Source organism: Aquila chrysaetos, chromosome 6 (assembly GCF_900496995.4).
Source record: "Aquila chrysaetos chrysaetos chromosome 6, bAquChr1.4, whole genome shotgun sequence".
NCBI classification, from domain to species: domain Eukaryota; kingdom Metazoa; phylum Chordata; class Aves; order Accipitriformes; family Accipitridae; genus Aquila; species Aquila chrysaetos.
The window spans coordinates 47,638,427-47,660,382 of record NC_044009.1 but is presented as its reverse complement, the minus strand read 5'-3'; the positions used below and the strand labels follow the sequence as shown (position 1 = coordinate 47,660,382).

At 39.3% G+C, this 21,956-nt stretch overlaps 1 protein-coding gene and 1 long non-coding RNA gene across 2 annotated transcripts in view; one reads left to right on the top strand and one right to left on the bottom strand.

The window, feature by feature from the left end:
- LOC115343179 (von Willebrand factor D and EGF domain-containing protein-like) overlaps window positions 1-21,956 on the top strand; it is a 190,295-nt gene that overhangs the window by 130,816 nt on the left and 37,523 nt on the right. Inside the window, exons 21-23 of the mRNA XM_030018811.1 lie at window positions 9,385-10,275; window positions 19,746-19,841; window positions 20,615-20,710. Coding sequence (XP_029874671.1) covers window positions 9,385-10,275; window positions 19,746-19,841; window positions 20,615-20,710 — 1,083 coding nt within the window. The remainder of the gene's footprint in view (window positions 1-9,384; window positions 10,276-19,745; window positions 19,842-20,614; window positions 20,711-21,956) is intronic.
- Window positions 1-21,956, bottom strand: part of LOC115343180 — a 39,734-nt gene that overhangs the window by 10,608 nt on the left and 7,170 nt on the right. The gene's annotated exons all lie outside the window — the stretch shown is intronic.

Genomic DNA, 21,956 nt, shown 5'->3' with positions numbered 1-21,956 from the left:
TGCAAAAGCAAAGCAGGAGTTGAAGAAAAAGGATTCATAAGCAATGCAAAGCACAGTACAGTACAGGGAGGGTAAAAACAGATGTGAGTTACACACTTGTCATTGCTCAGGACAAATTTAGGACCGGCTCCTTAACATCTTGCTGTCATTGATGAACAGGTACTTGCAGAGGTAGTGGCACTCCCTTCAGTGGACTTGCTTGCAGAATCAAGTGATGTTCACTGCCAAACCATGGGAATTTTGCCCCCCAGATTACACATCATATATATAGCGCTAGTTCATTTCTGAAGGGACACAGCAACAGCCTATAGCTCACACAAGACAACTGATCCTCTGGGAAGCAGGAGAAAATGATCTCTCATGCTGATAATTTATTAGATTAAGGATTTCATAGAATCATAGAATAGCCCAGGTTGGAAGGGACCTCAAAAGATCATTTGGTCCAACCTTTGATTTCTCAAAGAGAATTTATTTCATGTATTATGATAAAAACCCCAAAGACTTTTGGTTTGGTGTGGTTTAATTTCTATAGGACACAGGGGTAGAACCGTACACTGGAGAGCATCACCAGAGCTCTCTGGTCTATAAGTGGTGGAACAGCTGAAATATCTTTTATATTACTAAACAGTAACTGTTCTCGCTAAGAATTTCCCCATGTTAACACATGTTGCTTACAGTACTGATAGAATATTGCCTTAAAAATCTCACATTTGAATCAAGCTATTGGTTTATGAAATTTTAAATTCTTCTCGAGCTAATGTAATACCTCACAGGAAAGGTAATCCTTAAGTCTTCTTCCTTCCTTCTCCCCCAGATGCCTCTGGTCAGTTCATAACTTCCCCTTTATATTTGTTTCAATGCAAAAAAAAAAGGGGGACCTGTTATCTTCTTCATAGCTATTTATGTGACAATGTTGAATCCCTAAGTGACCTCGGCTCGCTTCAAAATTCTTGCTCCATTAAAAACAATAATGTCCATAATACATCCTCAGAGCCTAAGAGAGGAAAAGACTAAACACAACACTGCTGGTAGTTGAAGTGCCACTATCAAATGTCTCTACTTGCTCATCCTAATACTTTCAAAGAGAACTACAAATATTATAAAGGCAAGTCTCGTGATATGAGAGCATGTCCCCAACATGCCACCACAGAATTCAAAGGGCAGTAAGTTTTGTCAAGAGCTGATGACACCTACGTTAGCCGTGAGCTATAGTTAAATAACCATGCTTCAGGAACTGTTGTATTAACAGAATATGCTGTTCCGTTGAAAGATAAGCTTCAAATTCTGCGCTAATGCTGCTTAGCTTGGACTTAGGGATGCCAACCTCTCTTCTGAACTGCAACATGAGTTCCATGCACATTGTTCATAGTCTTTATGCACAGCTAAATGGACACACTGTTTATCATAGCTAACCTGTTGGCAATAGTGAAAACCCATTTGGTTAAACTAGATACAAATTAGCAGAACTGACTAAGAACTTTTGTGGCCTACCATCTGAAAACTTATTATTGAAATTCCTTGCTTTTTGTTTTTATATTAGAAAGAAACTATAGATAGTTGTCAACCTAATCAGTTGAAATTGTGGAGAATTCCATAAAAGCATGATTTCACTGGGGGTATTTATATGTGCTTATATGGCATTAAAATACATTCATTACTGGTCTCCAGCAAGGCATAGTTCAGATTGTTTCTTGGCTTTTATATGTAAAGTAACTCATTTTTATGTGTTTACAGCCCAAAACAACATAATTATAGTTTTAGACCATTTACTTCTTGAATCAAATAAAAGGAGAATTTCAGTAAAATATTCAAATTTAAGCTATTTTTTCTTTGAAGAAATATTATGGATTTTCTTTTGAAGAAATGTTATGAACTTTCTTTGTAATCTATTATTACAGTTCTAAAGGATTCTACATAGATGTTTCAGAGAATTAGACAGGGATGCTTCAGAGATGATCTGTCTTGATTTAGCCTATTTTGTATATATCTACCAACCTGTTCAAGCCACGAGAGAGTCTGAAGGCCCATGAGGCATCATCAGATAAGAACACAGTTTCTGTTAATTTTTCTCTCTCTCACAGTGCTGAGAAGTAAAATATACTGCCAATTCCTGAATAGAAAATATAATTTAGTTGTATGAACTCTATCTTAATACTGTCTTTGTAGCTGCTGAAATAATACAGTTGCAGACTCAAATAATTGGAGAAGGTAGAACACAAAGAGGAGAGGTAAAAGTTCAGACCTGAAAGATGGACAAGGGATAATGAAAGAAAGGACAACAGTTACGAGGGGGTTAAGTGGGTGATCCATGGTGTTTTGAAACACAACTGTACTTCTCTTTCGCTTCCTGTTTTGTTAGCTGGATATTCAGAGAAAAGCACATGAAAAGCACTTCTAAAAGCTGCAGCAGAGAATGGGTTAGACCCAAGGAATGTAAAGAGCACGGAAAGAGATCTAGTAACAAAGGAGCAAGAGGAGCAAGGCTCCTGTGCAAAGGGTGAGAGCACATAAACCATTTAATTTTTGCAACCCCTAGGAGAGAACTTTTCAATTAAATCTTGAAATAAACTGGAAGGTTGGAGAGGTGTTTGATAAAACATTGTTTGTTTGTAAAAACATAGCTGGTTTATAAATCTCCATATACAATCCAAAAAAGATACTGATAAAGAAAAATATTGATGGAGAGAAAAAAACCCTCTGTTTGGGGAGCATGCTCATATCTTTGCAATCAGTAATTCTTACACCATTTTTAAAAAACACTGTCTCTGGTGACCCTTACGTTAAAATTTCTATTGAAAACTTACAGAAAATATCACAAAAGGTAAAAAAAAATGAACCAACAAACAGAGTCTGCAAACAAAGTGCACAAAATGCATTATTTTCCTTAAAGGCCCATTTTTCTGTACAGCTATCATTGTGTTCATCACCTTCTTGCACTGTTCTTGCACTTTGCCTGCGTATGATGTCTTGTCCCAAGAATCTTACTAACCAAAAGCTGATGGATACCTTCTTGGAATGCAGATACACATATATTACATGAAACTGTTATGTATTAGGATGTTTCATATTTAAAACTGTTTTGTTACTTTCAGACTTGAGTGTCATTCTAGAAATCCAGTTTATAGCCTGCTACTACTATTATCTACTCAGGACACCTAAAAAAGAGACAATCATTTAAATTCTATGGAGAGATCTGGCTTAAATGAATATAAACTGAGGCAGTATTACTGCCCCAACTTTTTAGGTTTTTTGTTTCTCTTAATCTCTAAATTATAATGCTTTCTACTGAAAAAGTTTTATGAATAGAAAAAATATTTTGTATAAGGAAAGGGCTACACCTAAGCAAAATCGTTCTAAGGTATCGGTTTGGTATTTGTTGAGTATGAAAGAGATTATCTTTATGTATTCCTTGACATAGATAAGACTGAAAATGTTCTCTGACATATAGTTGGTAATATCATTTCTATGTTCATGAACTGTTTGTTTCCTGACCGAGCATCTCAGAACCCCCATTTTCTTTAAATACATCAGTTAATGAATTGAGATGTCAAGTATATTCTGAAAACCTAGAGGCAAATGAACTATACAGTGATGCAAACAAATACAAAAGCCCTTTAATGCCACATAAGCAAACACACTATCTCTTCTTGAGGGAATATATTCTCATATACTCGCATAGGATTTCAACATCCCAGAACTGGAGAAGGACCTCCTTGATGGCAGACTCTAGATCCCATTCCATTTGTGGGAATCATTTACTCTGAATACAGGGATTCGTAAACAAAGTTTAGTGAGTGAGCTGGCTGAAGATCCCAGGTTTTCTCCTCCACAAAAAACATTGTGTTAGAGCAGAATGATTTTGTGTTTCATGCATACAAAGCAAATTTGCGTTGCAAATTATGAACAGTGTTACAGAATTGTGTATGTGCAGCTGCAGGCACATTTGACAAACAAAAGAATCTGAAGCAGAGGAATAGTTATAATCAGAAGCGGCTGAGTGATGCAGACTCCATAGAATATTCCCTATTGCTCATGATTTTGGTAGGTGAAGGGGAAGAAAATTGCTCACCAGGTAGCAACATCAGCAACACAATCTCATTTTCTATCAGGCTGAAACATAGCTCAGGGACAGTGAACTAGATGTTCACCTTTTAATTTCATCATTAAAGCAACAAGTGAGTAAATTTACCCATCACAGAAGTGGTAGTTTGAGAGCACAGATTTTGCTAAGACTGAATGCACCTGTACAGACGGATAGAGAGTCGTGCGACTGCTTTGCTCACGCGCTGACCTGTCTGGATGTAAGGCACACTAGGTCCACAAGCTGTCTCGCTCTGTATGCCAGCACAAGCTAAATAGCCTGGCTGGTTCGTTCTTTCTGCCTATGCACTGCTAGTGCCTCGCATGCAGCTCCATGTCATTTTCTGAGTTGCAAATTCCAGATCTGGGCACCTCTTATATAAAAGTTATTACTCATATCCTCTATTTCCACATTTTTCAAAGTGGGGATTAACTTTTGCCTGTGCCTACTTCCAGTGTGTTCTGTGCTCCTAAACTCTTTTACAATACATTTGACTCTTCAATTTTCAACATAAAAAGTAAGTAAAGGGTCATGAGCTCTAAACTTAAGCTCCTATCTAAATTTATAATAATATCCCAATCTCAACGCGTCTTTAAAATGGTTTTGTTTCTATAGAAATAATCCTGGAAGTACACCCTTTGTAAAACATGGGTAGTCAAAGCTGTACCTCACTTAAAGGAGCTGAGGAACTTCTTCTGGGAGTTACTGCTTGTGATTGTAAGAGAAGGAACATCGGTGACTGGGAAGTCCAACCAGCATCTGAATGTGGGGAAATTCTGGATGCTTAAGAGGAAGGAAGGGAGAATCAAAGCTGTATTTCTAAATATTTGGGAGAGGGAAGATATTAGGGTATGCTTGGATGGCTAAAGAGAAGATTTAGGAATTAAACACACTCTGACTAGAGAAGAAAGTTATGCCAGAACTTAATCAAATAAAACAGCGGATTCAGAATTGATGGAAAACCAGAATTCCCCTAGAGCTTTCTATTGACAGCTGCTCTGTTTCTGCTTCTCACCAAGTAAATACAGAAAAAAATATTAATGTGGAAAAGTAGAGAGAGAAATGGGATGATCCTTAATACTCTGGTAACAAGACTTCTTAGACCAGTGTAATTTTTCTGTTCTCTCTTGACATTTTAAGTAAGATTTATGTGCTGGTAGATGTTTCAAATTTTAAATGATGACCCGCATAGTGTAATATGTCAGAAGAGCATTTCTCTGTCGACATTCTTCTGAATAAGAAATGCTGTAGACAGCATGTACTACTAAATGTTAATAGCTCTAAAACTACACAAATTGTAAATTTATTGAATTGTGTTAATAATGAATTCTTAAACTATTCACAGAATTCTGAAATAGTTGTAACCTGATCGGAATTAAAGGTGCCCACAATCCTCTGAACTGACAGGCAGAAGAAACCACAGCCAGATGATCTTGCTAAGGAGAAGGAGCCAGTCTCCACCTCAAAGGTAGACTGGTTTGGGGCATTTTATTAGATTAAAGGAGAGAGCAGCACTTGAGATTACATGGCAATGCTTATAGTGTCTCCCTTCTGTCATTACATAAAAAAGTTACACTTAATTTAAAAAACAAAATGTAAGTTTCTAACTCTAATAGCTGCAAAAAGAGAAGCATGGCAATGAAAAGGTAACAAATACTCATGTCTACAAGAAGCTTAAACAAATGTTTGAGGTGTCAGCTGCTAGTTGTAGGTCAGGATGGGGCTGCCTCCAAGGCACATGGCTTGGGAAGAAAGGTGTGGAGGTATGTAAGTCTAAGACCAGCAAAGACTTGGGTGAACAGCACAGAGGAATATGGTAACCAACCTGGTCCACCCTGTCCCAGGCAGAGTATGAAATGTGTGGTAGTTCTCTGGGAACAGAAATCGTTGGGGTCAGAAGGGGATGTGATTTCTCTTAAGTCAAGTCTGGATGTGGCCTTTTTCTGAAAGCTTATAAATGCAAAAAAAAAACAAACAACAAAAAACCAACCACAAAAAAAAAAAAAAAACCAAACCCCAACCCCCCCCCCCCAAAAAAAAAAACAAACCAGAAACTCAGAAGAGAGAAAATATATTAGATTTCTTCTCCATGTTTCAGAGTGTTGATATCTCACCCTGGCTTTGAGACTATCGAATGTCTTCTCTGTTTGTGAACTGTTGTTTTCACAAGCTTATATAGTCATTTTATTACCTTCAGAATGAACATGATCATCTTCAACTACAGATATCTAGTAGTTCACCATAAAACACAAATCAAGTGAGAGAAGAAATCAGAATTTGCTGTGCCTTAACAACAGCATGATGGCATTGGCAAACATGAACCAGAGACTGGTTATGACAATTCTTATTTATGAGCTTAGTGCGTGGCACAAAATATCTGAAACCCTGGGTGAACCAAAGGCTGGGGCTTCTCATGTGGGACAACTCCTGCACCACATAGATAGAAAGTGTCCTGGTGTTGAGTTGGATGAGGGACGTTAAACTTCTGTCTCAGAAATTTGCCCTCTGTCACCCTTGTTTTCATCTTCCCCAGACGGGGGACAACAAAGGAATCTATCTTCTCGGGGCCTGATCCGTCCTGCCGTTACACTGCACTTACTTAAAGTTGGTGTAACTCCATTGATACGAATGGAGCTGCTGCCATGCACAACTGGAGCAAAGCAGCAGGTTCTTGGTCTCTTATCTACCTCTATGAAAAACAAACTCAGTTGTTCCACTGCTGCACATTTCCCCGTTAGTACAGGGAGAAATACTGACAGGTAGTGAAAATGTATTTTTGTACAGTCATATAACCTTGAGCACTTTGCCTTGTCATTTTTTTGTTATTTTCATCCAGTCCAATATGTAATCATACAGTAGCATCACAGAGAAAACCAGACTCACGCAATCACAGTTCTGCATTGATAATGGGTTATTCATTTGAAGATATTGATCAACTGCAAGGAAAATAAATTGAAGTAATACAGGATTTGAGAAAGCTGCTGACTACAGACAACTGAGTCTGCAATCTTTTGGTATACTTCTTTGTTTTAGCTTATTTAGATATCTGGAAGACTGCAGAAAGAAATTTTCAAGTATTCCAGCAAAAATCTATTGTATTCTAAGCCTAACCAAATTGCACAGTATCACTATAAGTAAAAATCTGAGATAACGAAAGCTGAGAGGACACTCCAGTAGCCACATTTGAATGACACCAACATCTTATGAAGTTTAGTGGTCTCTGCAGAGTGTGTGAGGAACCTTGATCAGTATATATCACAATGAACAACCAACCAAAATGTATCACTACTCTTCATTGGTAGTATTTTTTGAGATGTAAAAATTGCATTATCATAGATACACTCCAACAGTATGACCCCCCTTACAGAGAAGGCTGAAGTTTATTTGCGGGATGGGTATATCACCTGTATATCTGATAAAGAAATAAAAGATTTCCCTTTCTCAGGTAGTCAGTCTGATCCCCTTACTAGTTACTAAAATTTAGTTAGGAGGAAAACCCATTTAATTATGACACAGTGGAAGGAGCTCAAAGCTATAATCACGGCTTTTTTTGGACATTTGTCAGAGAAGTCATTCAGCCCTTCACTGTCATTCCTGTTGATTTCTGGCCCCTGGATCGAATTTTCTAAAGGCAGTAATGACCATCTATTACTGATAATTTTCTATGGGGATATTTCTTTCATCTTTCTCTCATTCATTTTTAAAAATCCTTTGACTTCTCCTATCCTCTCATGCTCTTTTTGTTGATGTTCTCCCTGCTTCACCATCTCTTTTCTTCTGTGTACTTCATCATTCATCAGCCTTACTTTGGACAGTAAAATCCATGTATTTACCTACTGCTCTACTAAATACCACGTATTTACCTACTGATGTCCATAGCTTGATCCAGTACCATTGTAAAACTCCAAAATGTTATACTTCAGGGCAATAAAAACTCATCAGCCACCAGTAGAATGACACTGTTTAACAGCCACATAAACACAACTTTGTATGCCAGGATTTGCTTCGATCTAGTCAATGCTCTAACTTTCACTTTGATCTTTGCCAAGCATCTTAATCTCTTTCCTTGCTAACTATGGCTAATTTCTACATCAATAGGAGTTTTAAGAAAGTGATTAATATTTATATTTAAAAGGAAGAGATACATCCTGCATGGGGTTAACCCTAAAACCAAGTGAGGGGTTTTGTTCAGGATCCAATATATTCCATTTCCTATGGAGTGAGTATGCCAGAACAGGTTAAAAATAGCTTCTTCCATTCATTAGAGTCAGCAGATGGCCATTAATCTTCCTGAAAGTATTGATTCAAACTACTCGTCTCCACTTTTAAGGCCCTTCACAGACTACCCTTTCCCCATCTATCATCCCTCCTTACACAACTGAAAAGGTGGCTGGCTTTGTAAAAAGTGGGTGACAGTTACAAACCAGCAGTCTCTCTTACATGCTGCCCCTCACGTCTGGAGGGAGCTGTACACAGCATTAACAAAGCTTTTCCATTTGTCTCCTTTAAATGCTTTCCTAAAACTTTCCTTTGCCATAAGGACTACAAAAGCATTACATAGTTATACATTGGTGGGATGGGACTAGAGTGTCTCTAGGACATGATCTTGCCAAGGACCATCTTAACATTGTTTACGTCTCCATCTTCAATATCTATCTGTCCCAAACTGCAATGTCTCGTTCTGTCCAAAAATGTGATGTCTCATCTTACTCCTAGACTGCAAGAGCTTGAATGCAAGGTCTCTGTGTTACGTACTGTCTAGCAGAACATTTCCCAGCACATTCTGCAATGTAGACAGTTAATAAAAACCAAATATTAGCTCAGGTGGTCAAGAACTGTAGGGTGTACCATAGAAAGGTGCACAGTGCCAAAACCTCATGGAGTAGTGTAAGCCAAAATTAATAAAACAGCATGGCAAGTGTTTTTCCCCTTCTGCAGTTTAACCCCTGTAAGCCCAGTGCTGCACCTCAAAGAATAATGCCTGACCTTCACTAAGGCTTACTACCTTAGGCTCAATGTTAAGCCAGCCTAAATACATTTCCTCTAGTTCATCAACTGCCACCCTGTAAGTTTCGGTATTGCCATTCCCTGTGCATCCAGTGCTCGTGTTACCCATAGCAGATAACACCATGTTTCTATGGCAGTCAGCATAAATGTGCCCTTAGCATATATATAAGATAGATTAACTCTTTTACTTCTAGAATTGATGTTCTGTTGTTTGCTCATAAGCCAAATGTTCACTGTGGTGTCTTTAAACTCTAGACCAGCAAATTTGGCTAATATACATCTTCCTTCTGCTCTAGTTTCAAGATCTTCCCAAAGGCATGTGGATTTTGCTGGAAGAAGTATTGAAGATGCTAGAGGCTCTCACCATGAAAATGTTTTAAAGACATCAAGAAACATACATTCCCTTCTTTCCCAAACCCAAATTCCAAGACAAGAAACTACATACTTTTTGGAAAGAAACCCCACAGTCATTAACACTCCATCCCTTACAACGAAAAGGAAGACTTCCCAAGTTCAGACATTGTCAGCAAAAAAACCTGATATGGAGTCTACAGCAACTGAGAAACAATCTTTTCTTGAAAAAAGAGGTGATACACACACTTTCCTTCTGCACGAGGAGCCAGACCCCAGAGCCACAACTGTCAGTGCGATAACCCATACCCCTCTCCATTTTAAACAATACAAACCAGGTACAACTCAGAGTGTTCCTTCTCGTCACAACACAAATACAAGTTCATTCTTTGCAAGGCCACATGCTGTTCAGCAAACTCGTTCCAAGTATGGCTATTCTCCCAGAAAATGGCCCAGTCGAGTCGCAGTCTTGAAGACTAAACCACCCCAAGATTTCCCAACAGAGCAGCAGAGAGCATCTCCTTTGGCAGCACATCTCACCTCCTCTTCCCATTTAATAGGCTCTTCCCTTGATACAGCTCCCCAAAGTGCTAGCGTCCCAGCGGGGTCTGCTCCCCAAGCAAGGTTTCCAGTACAGACCACAGCAGACAGAAAGGCATACAACACAGCGATGGATCATGTGGAACTGCCGAAAACCAGCAGTAGGACGCATCAGAAAGTCGTTTGCGCTAATATGCCATGCTTTACTGGTGTGCAGTGCCAGGTGGCCGAAGACGGAGGATTTAAATGTGGGCCTTGTCCCAGTGGATACAGCGGTGATGGAATTACATGTGAAGGTAAAGGGGAAAACCCTCTTTTATTCCTTTTATAACTTCAAATTTAGTAACTCTCCGAAGTAGAAGTTAATTTTTATTATAAATTTGGAGATTTTTCTAGCTGGGATCATTCTGGTTTTCAAAGCCAATTATGTTTCCAAATAATAGACAAACATTCTATAACTTTGAAAAAGCTCTTTCTGCTTACAAAAATGACATATTTACTTGATAATATCTAATCTGTTGAAACCAGGAACAGATTGCAATCTCACTTACCCTTGCTTAAGGCCAGATTCATGCTACTGAAGTCATCACACTTGAAAACATATAAAACTTCTGTGGAAAAGAGTAAAATTGATTCCATTTCTCTATACAACACATATTCTAGGGAAAACTAATTGTTCTACTACCTTAAAAATTACTTTTAAATATCTGTCTAATATCTTATATAGAAAACTGAACTTGTCATCTGAAACGTATAGCACCAGAAGGGTTTTCACAATATGAATTATTTATTAGACAGTTTAGAATACATCCATAAAACAATAGTATTATGCACATTGTTGAAACAATGAATTCCCTGACTTAGCTATCATTAATTACACCTTTTGTTGAAATCCCTCTGATAAGTTGATATCTTAATTGGCCTTTCACTACACGAAGCAAAAGTATTTGCATCATCTGTTTCATTCTCCTTCACATATGGTTTCTCGTGCTCTGCGCACAGAGCAGACAGGCGTAGGGGGGTCTCAGCCGTGATGCACTGCGGAGGACCTTGCAGGGATTCCTTGCTGTAAGCAAGGCTTTGGGGGGGTGTAAAGCTCCCAGCAATACTGCAGCCCTCTGAGCTCAGAGCAGTGCTGGAGATATATTACAAAATGCATAAGAAAAGGTTACTATACTCTTGGGTGTTATATTTTTTTGCTTGTTTGCACATTTCTGAAATGCTCCTTCTAAAGGTCTTAGGGTTACTTGGCACAAAAGACCCTGTCTTTGACCTCTGTTTTACACCTGGAGCTGGAAAAGTACTAAGTAGCTCCTAGTGCTGAGAAGCCCAAAGCAAATTTGACCACAGAATGGCCTCCCCTCAAAGACCAGGCCCATGTACATATGAATATTTACAAATATGGGCATATGGCTGCTTTGTGTATATTTAGTATGCCCATCAGTACGGTCCTTAAAACATAAATCTACCTCTGCCTTTTACTGTCTCACAAGATGAGAAGTTTTCTTCAATTACTGGTTTTACTGAAATCTCTCTGGAGAGTCCTTAGGATGAAATACTTTATTACCAGCATCATTCTCTGTCTCGGGGCTTGATGACATGAGACACAAACATCCTTTATTTGTCTCTTGTCACTGACCGTGTCACCTGACTCAATAATAAGCCTGTCTGCTCCCTGCTTCTGCTTCATCCCGAGCCCCTCTGCGCACCTGTGAGCAGCACCCTGGAGCATGGCCCGAAATGTGAAAAGCACCCATTGTACCTCCGGCCATTGATGTCTCTTCCCATGTCAGATGCAGCTGATTCATCATGACAGATGAAGCTGAAAGATGAGGCTAATTCTTTGGATTAAGGCCTGTCATAACCTCAGCTGTCAGCACTTTACAATCATAGAATCCTAGAATTGTAGAATGGTTTGGGTTGGAAGGGATCTTAAATATCGTCTAGTTCCAACCCCCCTGCCCTGGGCAGGGACACCTTCCACCAGACCAGGTTGCTCAAAGCCCCATCCAGCCTGGCCTTGAACACTGCCAGGGATGGGGCAGCCACAGGTTCTCTGGGAAATCTGTTCCAGTGCCTCACCGCCCTCACAGTGAAGAACTTCCTCCTCACATCTAATCTAAATCTACCCTCTTTCAGTTTAATTCCATTACCCCTTGTCCTATCACTACATGCCCTTGGAAAAAGTCCTTCTCCAGCTTTCCTGTAGGCCCCCTTTAGGTACTGGAAGGCTGCTATAGGGTATCCCTGGAACCTTCTCTTCTCCAGGCTAAGCAACCCCAACTCTCAGCCTGTCTTCATAGGAGAGGTGCTCCAGCCCTCTGATCATCTTCGTGGCCTCCTCTGGACATGCTCCAACAGGTCCATGTCCTTCTTTTGTTGGGGGCCCCAGAACTGAACGCAGTACTCCAGGTGGGGTCTCACAAGAGTGGAGTAGAAGGGGACAACCACCTTCCTCGACCTGCTGGTCATGCTTCTTTGGATGCAGCCCAGGATATGGTTGGCTTTCTGGGGTGGAAGCGTGCATTGCTGGGTCCTGTTGAGCTTCTCTTCACCCAACACCCCTAAGTCCTTCTCCTCAGGGCTGCTCTCAATCCACCCATCGCCCAGCCTGGTTTTGTGCTTGGGATTGCCCTGACCCATGTGCAGGACCTTGCACTTGGCCTTGTTGAACTTCATGAGGTTCACACAGACCTACCTGTCAAGGTCCCTTGGGATGACATCTCTTCCCTCCAGCGTGTCGACCGCACCACACAGCTTGCTGTCACTGGCAAACTTGCTGAGGGTGCACTCAATCCCACTGTCCATGTCGCCAACAAAGATGTTAAACATCACTGGTCCCAATACCGACCCCTGTGGAACACCACTCGTCACTGGTCTCCACTTGGACATCGAGCCATTGACCGCAACTCTTTGAGTGCGACCATCCAGCCAATTCCTTATCCACCAAGTGTTCCATCTGTCAAATCCATGTCTCTCCAATTTAGAGACAAGGATGTCATGCAGGACAGTGTCAAATGCTTTGCACAAGTCCAGGTAGATGACATCTATTGCTCTTCCCTTATCCACCAACACTTTAACCCTGCCATAGAAGGCCACCAAATTTGTCAGACATGATTTCCCCTTAGTGAAGCCAGAATGCCACCACTATTGCACCAACTTCCCTCAAAACAGTAGCACCCTCTAAGAAGAGGAGGCAGCAAAACTGAGCAAGTGGTCAAAGTTTAGATGAGACAAACATTTGAGAAATCTTCAGGCTTAGATGCAACATCCATGGCAAGTGAGCAAAAATGTTGACAGAGTCAGACGCTATAGGTAGTTTTCACCATCCTATTTGATATCGTAATTCACTGAGATAAAAGAAACAGCCCGTCCGTAGCAAGTTTTAATACCTGTGGAGCTTGAGGGCATGTGACCTTTATTTAATAAGAGTATCTGAAATTACTCTAAGATAATAAATACTTTACTGAGTGATACTTATCTTGTGACAGAATGTAATTTTTTTTTTTACAGTTGTGCAGATTCAAAAGCAGGCTTGGAGGACTGGTAGAGAAAAAATAAACAGCATCCTGAATATGGATTTCTTTTCTACAGTAAATCATACCACACTTTATATCTGTAATATTCTTATCCCTTTGGACAAACCCCTCAGTCTCCCTGTTATGATTTAGTTGGAAGTCCTCTCCCTCTGCTCTGTCTTCCTGCTTTGGGAATCACAGAGTCACAGGAGTCCAGGCTGGAAGACACCTCTGAAGACCATCAGGTCTAACCTCCTACCTTCTTTTAGAAGAACATAGCTGGATGTCAGTGGTTTTGACTTGTATTCAGGCATCTAAACTGAGATATGTTCAGATGCTCTTAGCAATTTCCATTTAGATCACTCCTTCACTAACGACAACTTTGTCATCTGTATTTAGAAGTAGGACCTTGCTTTTGCCCATCTTGCTTTCGCATAATAAGCATTACAGATCCTTAATTCTTTTACTTCTGTCAGCAGCTACTTACTCTGCAGATGAGGTGAGATGAAGTAGTTCCTCAAGGCTCTACTCATCACTCCCATGCTCTTTCCTACAGCTGGCCAGGTTCTCAGCTTGTAGAGCTCTTTCACCTTCCTGCACAAAAGCAGTACCACCATTTATTAGTGGCCTAATGTTAAGACTGGTCTGCTAAACAGGCAAGGCCTTGAAAAACTTCATTTCAGAGTAGCATTTTGGAGATAGCCAGCATCACCGAGGCAATAATAAAAAATAAGTAGGGGAGATAAGGCCTACTGCAGTTCACTGGATTCTCCTGCATGTTGTCTTGCAGAAGATGCTCGCTAGCATTTTTGGAGTAAATTTAGCCAAGAATTCCTCTGCTGATGAAAGAGGTTACTAAATACCTAATTTCCACTCTGAGTGCCCTTTTCAAGGATATATACCATAAAACCAGTGCCTTACTATGGTACACTCCTAGCAGTTTTTCGGGACAGCCCCCATCACCTGCCAAAGCGCACTGCAGAAGTGTCTTAACACTTACAGAGCTTTAAATGTTTCAGCTCAGTATGCCAATCAAATAAAAAACTAGCACTTTAATAACGCATAATTAGTCCAAAGAGGATTGTTTTCAGAATGTTTCTGATATTTTGTCTAGTGTATGACAAGTGGCACAGGTAGCGCAGCACTTTGTAACACTTGAGGCTAATGCTCTGAAATATTTGTTAGTGTTGTTAGTCACCTTAGAGCAATTACTTATCATCCTGCCTCTGTTCCCCACTCTACAACAGGAACACAGACCTGCACACTCAAAGATGCTGTATCCACTGGACAAGGAAACAAATGTTGTCTTTTCCCTGGGCTCAGTTTATTCACCAGGGTCTGTGCACACTGTCTGAGAGCAGCTGTTGTAGTTCTTGAGCTCCTTAGGGTACCCTAAGGTGGAAAATGTCCTTTCCATTTGATAACAGGGTTGAAGTTAACAAAAAATTCTGCTTCGGGCATCATTGTTGTGCTTCTTTCTGAGAGACCTAGACCTGAAGACTGAAGAAAGATAAGAATTTAAGCCAAATTTCTGGTCATCCTTGGTTTTATTTCTCTAACTGCAAGTTCATTCGATAGGGAGTGTCTGGTTACTAAAACTGTACAATTAAAAAGTCAAAGACTCAGTTCCGTAGAATACAGACAATTATTTAAAACTATTCTGGATTAGGTGATAGTTAAGGACTAGTATCTTTCTAGTTTTTTAATAGTCATAAAAGTTCCTCAGAATTCCTATGGAAAATAAAGTCCTGCTACTCTAGAAAGATTTTCTTAAAAATGTTAAGTCAGTAAAGCTCTGGGTTATTTTATAGGCTTTGCACAGCATTTTCTAAGGGAAAGGGAAGTCTAGAACAGTAGTAGTCATGCTTTCTGCTCAACAGTTAAAAACACAGCATTGACTTGACATTACAAAACCACTGTTCAAACCAAGTAATTTTCAAAATAACAGGAAAGATGGAGTAGTTGGGAAAGTATTACAACCTGAGGATGACAGCTGGATGAAATGAAGCAAAAATAATCAGGTAGCTGACATTCATCTGTTCTAGCATTTTTACACCCAAAAAGCTGTACCATATCAGACCAAAAGTCCTTCCTCTATCTCTCTATCTCCAGTAGCTACCAACAGCAGATGTCTGGCAGTATGTGGGAAAGATACAGGGATACTGTCCAGAATAGTCTTTTAGCAAGTTATGGATCATATGCTTCAAAAAGCCAAGGTGATACCTTTGAACAGTACCCTGTTCAACCTTTCCAGGACACGTCTGATTTTGCAGTTTTCTATCCTATCCCCGCAAGTCATGTCTTTCCCACAGACCTAATCTATTCACTTGTTGTTCATACAAAAGCTCTTTTATAACTTTGGTTATTCCTGTCACCTTTTTCTGCATCTTTTCCACTTTCACTATATCTTTTCTGAGCTGGGGGATCAGACCTGAACATGGTATTTAAGATGCAGTTCACCATGGATACAGACCATAATAAAGTCTGGCATTTTGTGCTCTGCTCATTCCTTAACAATTCCTAACACTTTATTTGCTTTTTTTGACTGCAGATGAGCACTCAGCTGACATTTCACAAAACAAAAGCCATTAGTACAACCTAATCAGAACCGTTGTCTGCATTTGTATTCCCAATTTATTCAGTCAAGTTAATCTTGTTAATTTTCTATTTGTTATGATGGGTATTTATTTCATAACTGGGCTCTGGACTGCTGGACTATTTTAATATGCATATGAGTTATTTTAATTGCACTACTACATGCTTTAACCCTGTGCCTTATTTTCTTTATCTGTGTATCTTACATGCAAAAGAAAGGCTTCAGTCCACAACTTTTCAAAAGGAAAACCAATAACCTGGTAACTTTCTTTTCTGTTTTTTTCCCTCCCTCGTGCTGCACGTATTCAAACTTCATCTGTACATTTAGGAAATTAGATTAATGCATCTTGAAAGAAAATAAATAATGTACAATGATTGCATGAAACAAGGTAGACTATGCTCCTTCCAGTGAAGTCCATCCTGACCTGACTGGTTTTCAAATTTTTAAATGGAACTGCAGGTAATGCTCTTACATCTCTGAGCCTTGCTTTAGTGGTGCACGCCCAAGACCTCACGTGCTGGACAGCACAGGGAGTTTACTCGCTGTTGAGATGTTATCAATAACTCTGTCCTGGAAGCCATTTGCTGATGAGGTTATCAAAAACAGAGGAAACAACACAGCATTTGGTATTCTTGAGTACCCCCAAAGTTATCATAGAGAAACTTATAAAAGTGCACGATCTCATTTTAATGGAAAAAAGAAGTTTTGGGATATTTCCCAAAAAGCCCTTTCAAAGAAAACAATAATGGACTTCTCCATTTTCACCTCCAGATTTTAAATTATAAACATAAACATACGTACATTTGACAGCAAGATTGACCATTTGCAGCAATGTTTTCCTCTTTACTGTTATTTTCTACCATCCAAAACCGCTTAGTATAAAGCACTGCAATACCTTTGTACAATTTAGCAAATGTTTATGGAAAAAAATATTCATTTCAGAAGATGAAAGGTAGAAGTTTTGGAAAAGAATTTGACACAAACAGTATATTTCTATTACGGAGGGAAATGTCTTTTAGGTGAATATTACTCTCACTCTTACATTGCAGCCAGTGTTCAGGTTTTATCTTTTGCTATTTGCCAGTAATAGAATAGTTTTAAACATTTGACTATTAAATGTCACCAAAAGAGCTAAATGTTTTAATATCCAAAATACCATGTTCTTTTCTGACAGTTCAGATGCATCTCGAAATGTGTAAAGGCCAGATGGAAAGCACTCTATTCAAATGGACGCATTCGCTTTAAGTGCTACATACAAAACACACTGAAATAAAGCATAATATGTTTGAATGTCACTGTGCTTGGCATAGCACTTAGGCACCTGGAGGCTTTATGCAACCATCATCCTACAGGAAAGGCAATCACCTTTCACACACTTCAAAAAGAGTGGTACATTTTTCCCAGGTTTTGTGTTTCCCTGTCTCCATGCAGAGAATATTAACCAATTCTACCTACTGTTAATTTATAATTGCAAAGAAATCCCTTTATAAACAAGTCCTGTGCTTACCCAAGCCCCGAAGAATGGAGATGTCTCAGATGGACGTGTGTGCAGCGGACGGGTCGGCACCCTCCTTTCAAAGCCCTACGCCTGTCATTGACTTCAGTGAGATCTAGCGCAAGCCCCCCAACGCGAGTGGTGGCTTATAAATATAGTACTGCAATTTTAAAGGAATAAAAAATTTCTTTGAAAACAGCTTCATTTTCTTTCCCTTTCTTTCGCTTTCCATTTCATCACGGACTGCTACCTGCTGTTCGCTCTAATAGCAGAGGATCCCCAGCTGCCTGAGCCTCTGACCTGCTCCAACAGCTGCTACCGGTCGCTGAATTAAAAAAACTTTGGGAAAGTTTAACACTAACTGCTTAAATAGGTCTAAATCAAATCTATTTAGTTGTCCAGACAATGTCTTTTTTTTATTATTATTCTTTTTTTGTCACAGATGTACACTGCTTATTTCAGCGAAACACATGCTGAACTGCAAATGTCTAAACCTTATAGCCCATCAAATCAAAACTAAATTTAGCCTAATGACATTCTCAGCATGTATAATATGGTTCTAAACTATACCTAGTGAGTTTTCTGTTCTCAGGCATGTCAAACCCTAAAGTTATTTTAATGCAGCATTGAAAATTTCGCAGTTAAAACTGTATAGTGATAGGAAATGTAAATACTGAAGTACCTGAAGACCAGATCTAATATCAAATACATTTCTTTAACGTTATTTGTGTCAAAATGGTTTATTTAAAGGTACCTTCTTGGAGCTTGTCTTTTTAACTGCAATTGGAAAATGTGTGGTGGCTTTCATTACATTTTTGGGTGGCAAAGTTCATATGCAATGGCTTTATCTGAAGGCTTGGTAATAATCACAAGAGGTGAGGAGGTCTTCAACACATGAACTTCAGTTAAATTATGTTGTGCCACAAGTATTTGTCCTTCATTTAGCTTCCCAATTACACACTCCATTTTCCAGTTTTAAGAACAAAATGTGGTACATTAGGGTTTTTTTTTCCCTTGTAACAATACTTAAAATGAAAGATGCTTTGTTTCAGATCTCTTTAGCTTCATTTTGCATTTTCCTTGGAATAACCTTGCTTAGCTTCATATCCATTATAAAAGACAAAACTCTGCCAGTAAAGTGTGCCAAAGTACAACATTTTTCTTTGTATTCACTTCCCAAGCACAAGGAAAGGTATTTTTCATTCTGTTATGTGAGGTGGCTTTTTTTTCTGAAGGCACGAGAGCCAGCTGATACACATGCCTTGCTCTGCTCCTGCACACAGCACTTCTTCTTTGAGTAAGTGTCAGTGGTCGTCTTCTACCTTCAGTGGTCTTCTCTCCTCCTCTCCTGTGTTTGGCATACAAAACTACCTCTTATCAGAGGGCTACAAACAGAAATGTTCGTGACATCAGATGTGAGGTATCTACCTTAGATTTCTAGATTTAAGAAGCTAAACCTTCCAGGCTCCCTGCACAATAAAGGCATTAGGCGCATAATGATATTTAAAAAACAAACAAGTGTCTTCAGTGAATAGCCTGTTTCAGGAGCTGCAGTACTTTCCGGCTTTACACAATACAACTGCTCATCCTCTTTCTTCCGCAGAATGACATTGCATATTGCAATATGTCAAGAAATCATTATCTAACTTGTTGCTTTGTCTGCAGACCTCACGCTACTTATTAAACATTAAAATTGTTGCTTAAATGTGTCATTTTGCTGACAAATTCCCATACAGCTCTTTTCTATACAGAAGAAACACTTCATCTCTGCTTTAGAGTAGCTTCTGACACCTGTTAAGGCTTACTGAACATCCACAAGGCAAATTTGTAGAGGGATGGGCAAGGTCTTTAGTCATTAAGTACATTTGTACTTGATCCATCCTCAGAATTCAAAAATACATACTTAAAAATGTGTATGCTCAGAAGTTAAATATGATTATATTGAAATCATTCCCTTGCAGACATTATATAGCTACTCATTAGTGCTGTATTACTAATGTGATACCTACTTTTATCCTGCAGTGTTTTCCTCAGTAGCCAAATTACTTGTTGGATTAATAAAATGGTATGGGAAAAGTCATAACAAGTGCTGTGCTCATAACCACACAGAATGTAATATTTGAACTGTATTTTTTTTCTCGTGTTTTATTCTTGCAGTCCACTGTGACCCACCATGTGAACACGGAGGAACTTGTCTATCTCAAAATACTTGTTCTTGTGCTTATGGGTTTGTTGGGCCTCGATGTGAAACAAGTATGTATGAACTCGTTCAGGCTTTTCTCCTCATTACATGTTTGAATTTGCAGAAAATTAGAAGACAAAAAAAGCCTTTTTATTTTTCTATATTTCCCCTTAAAATGATGGTTGAATAGAGCAAGGAAATCAAAGTATAATATATTGAAGTAATACAGTAGCTAAACTATTTCAGAGCATATATTTACCAGCAGCGTAGTTGTATTATATAAAAATATGCACATCTATATCAACATTTTCTACATAAAAGTGCTTCTGGAAAAACAAACAAACAAGCAAAAACCTCCATGTTATTTATAGTAACATTTATTAAATTCAAGGTTGTGCGAGTGAATGCAGTAATACTAATTTTGAGAACACAAAAAGACAACCATACCTATTAGGAGTCGCATTATTGTGCAATACAAGTTACAAAAGAAGTTCAATATATAGAACATCTGGGGAAAAAAAATCAGCCTTCAAACCCTTCTATATTAGCTGAATGGCGAAACGGGCAGTTTCATTATTAGAGTCCTTGCTGCTTATTTAAATATCAGGTTGCCCTTGACAGGAATATAATTTTATCTCTGAACCAGAGTAGCTGGAATACTTAAAAAGCAAAGAATTTTAGATGCTAGACTTCTAATAGAGAAAGAAAACCAAGGAGAGGGACAGATTCATCTCTCGGTTTACTTCTTGGACTAATACCATTAGTTATCTGCTGTAATAGAGCAACTTTAGGATCTGCATAGGTGTTACCGATGAGAGGTTTTGATCCTTTGCGTATTTTCCAGTGGTGTGTAACAGACACTGTCACAACGGAGGGGTCTGTGTGTCACCGGATGAGTGCAAATGCAGAAATGGATGGAGCAGTCCTTCTTGTGAAACAGGTAAGTGGTTAGAAATGACTGGTCTCTCATGTCTTTTGTTGCCCGAAATCCATGTGATTCCCACAATTCAGCAGTCAGACTGGGAATCGCTTAAAGAATTAAAACATAAGAACAGGAGACCTAGTAAAGGGCAAAACCTCATAAGGCTTTGAGTTTATGTAAGTATTCGTAAATGTAGATGTTTATCTAAATCTCAGGTTCACATAGAGGAAACCCACAAACAAAACCTTTTTGTAGCTTTTTAAGCTTGCATGATTCTGGAGTTTATTCTTAGCATGCACAAAACCAAAAATAAAGCTATTCACCATTTCAGAAGTTACTAGGTAGCTCTGCAAATGAGAATAATTCTCACTGGGATTTTGGAGATGTGTTGGTTTACAGTGTCAGCTGCCACGGACATAACCTCACTTTTTGTTGGTCCTGTTCACGGAGAGCTCAAAGAATGAGTCCTGCCCCACACCTGCAGTGGCAGAGATGAGGGCAACGCAGCCATCTGCACTGCTCACCATCTGTGCAACTTCCAGCTTTCATTGCTTTTAACCCTACACATTTCTCTCAAGGTATGCTGGTGGGCCAGAAAGAACCATTTGGCTTTTGGTGACTTTTAATGGTATGCGGTTATATCTGAACTTAAAAATACATTTTATGGAGATGGGAATAGGAGGAGGCCAGTTTAAGTTAGGACAAGAATATAAGGAAGCAAATGTGAATTCTGCTGCTAAGTTAGCAACCGCATACACACTTCTAATACTGCATAGTCTAAGAAAGAAAAGTGAACCTAGAAAGGTAAGCTATCAGAAATTGAGACTGACTACTAAGATTTTTGTCGTCCAGTTTTTGGATTCAGTTTTGCCATTCCAGAAGATGCCTTGTGACTGTGCAAGACAGAACAAAAGCCAGTTTACAAGGAGAATGTAACCATTCACCCCCTAATGTTAAACATCCTGCTGCTGCCAGAATTCACACTGCTCCTCCTGCCTGCATCTCATACTTGCAGAGTACCTACAAAAGGCATCCACAGAAGTGTGCGTGCTCAGGGAAAAGCCACTTCCACCTGTCAGTACAAAATGACAAGGTGAGGATTGGAACTAGGTACCTATTTCTAGTCAGGACTCGTAGTTTGAACCCTGTTTTGAATAGATACAGACCTTCCACTCAGGGTCTAAGCGCTAAAAGCTGGAGGACGTATTTTTCCTCCAAAGGCACAGCAACTACAGCACTCACCTGGGACAAGGCATGCAAAATA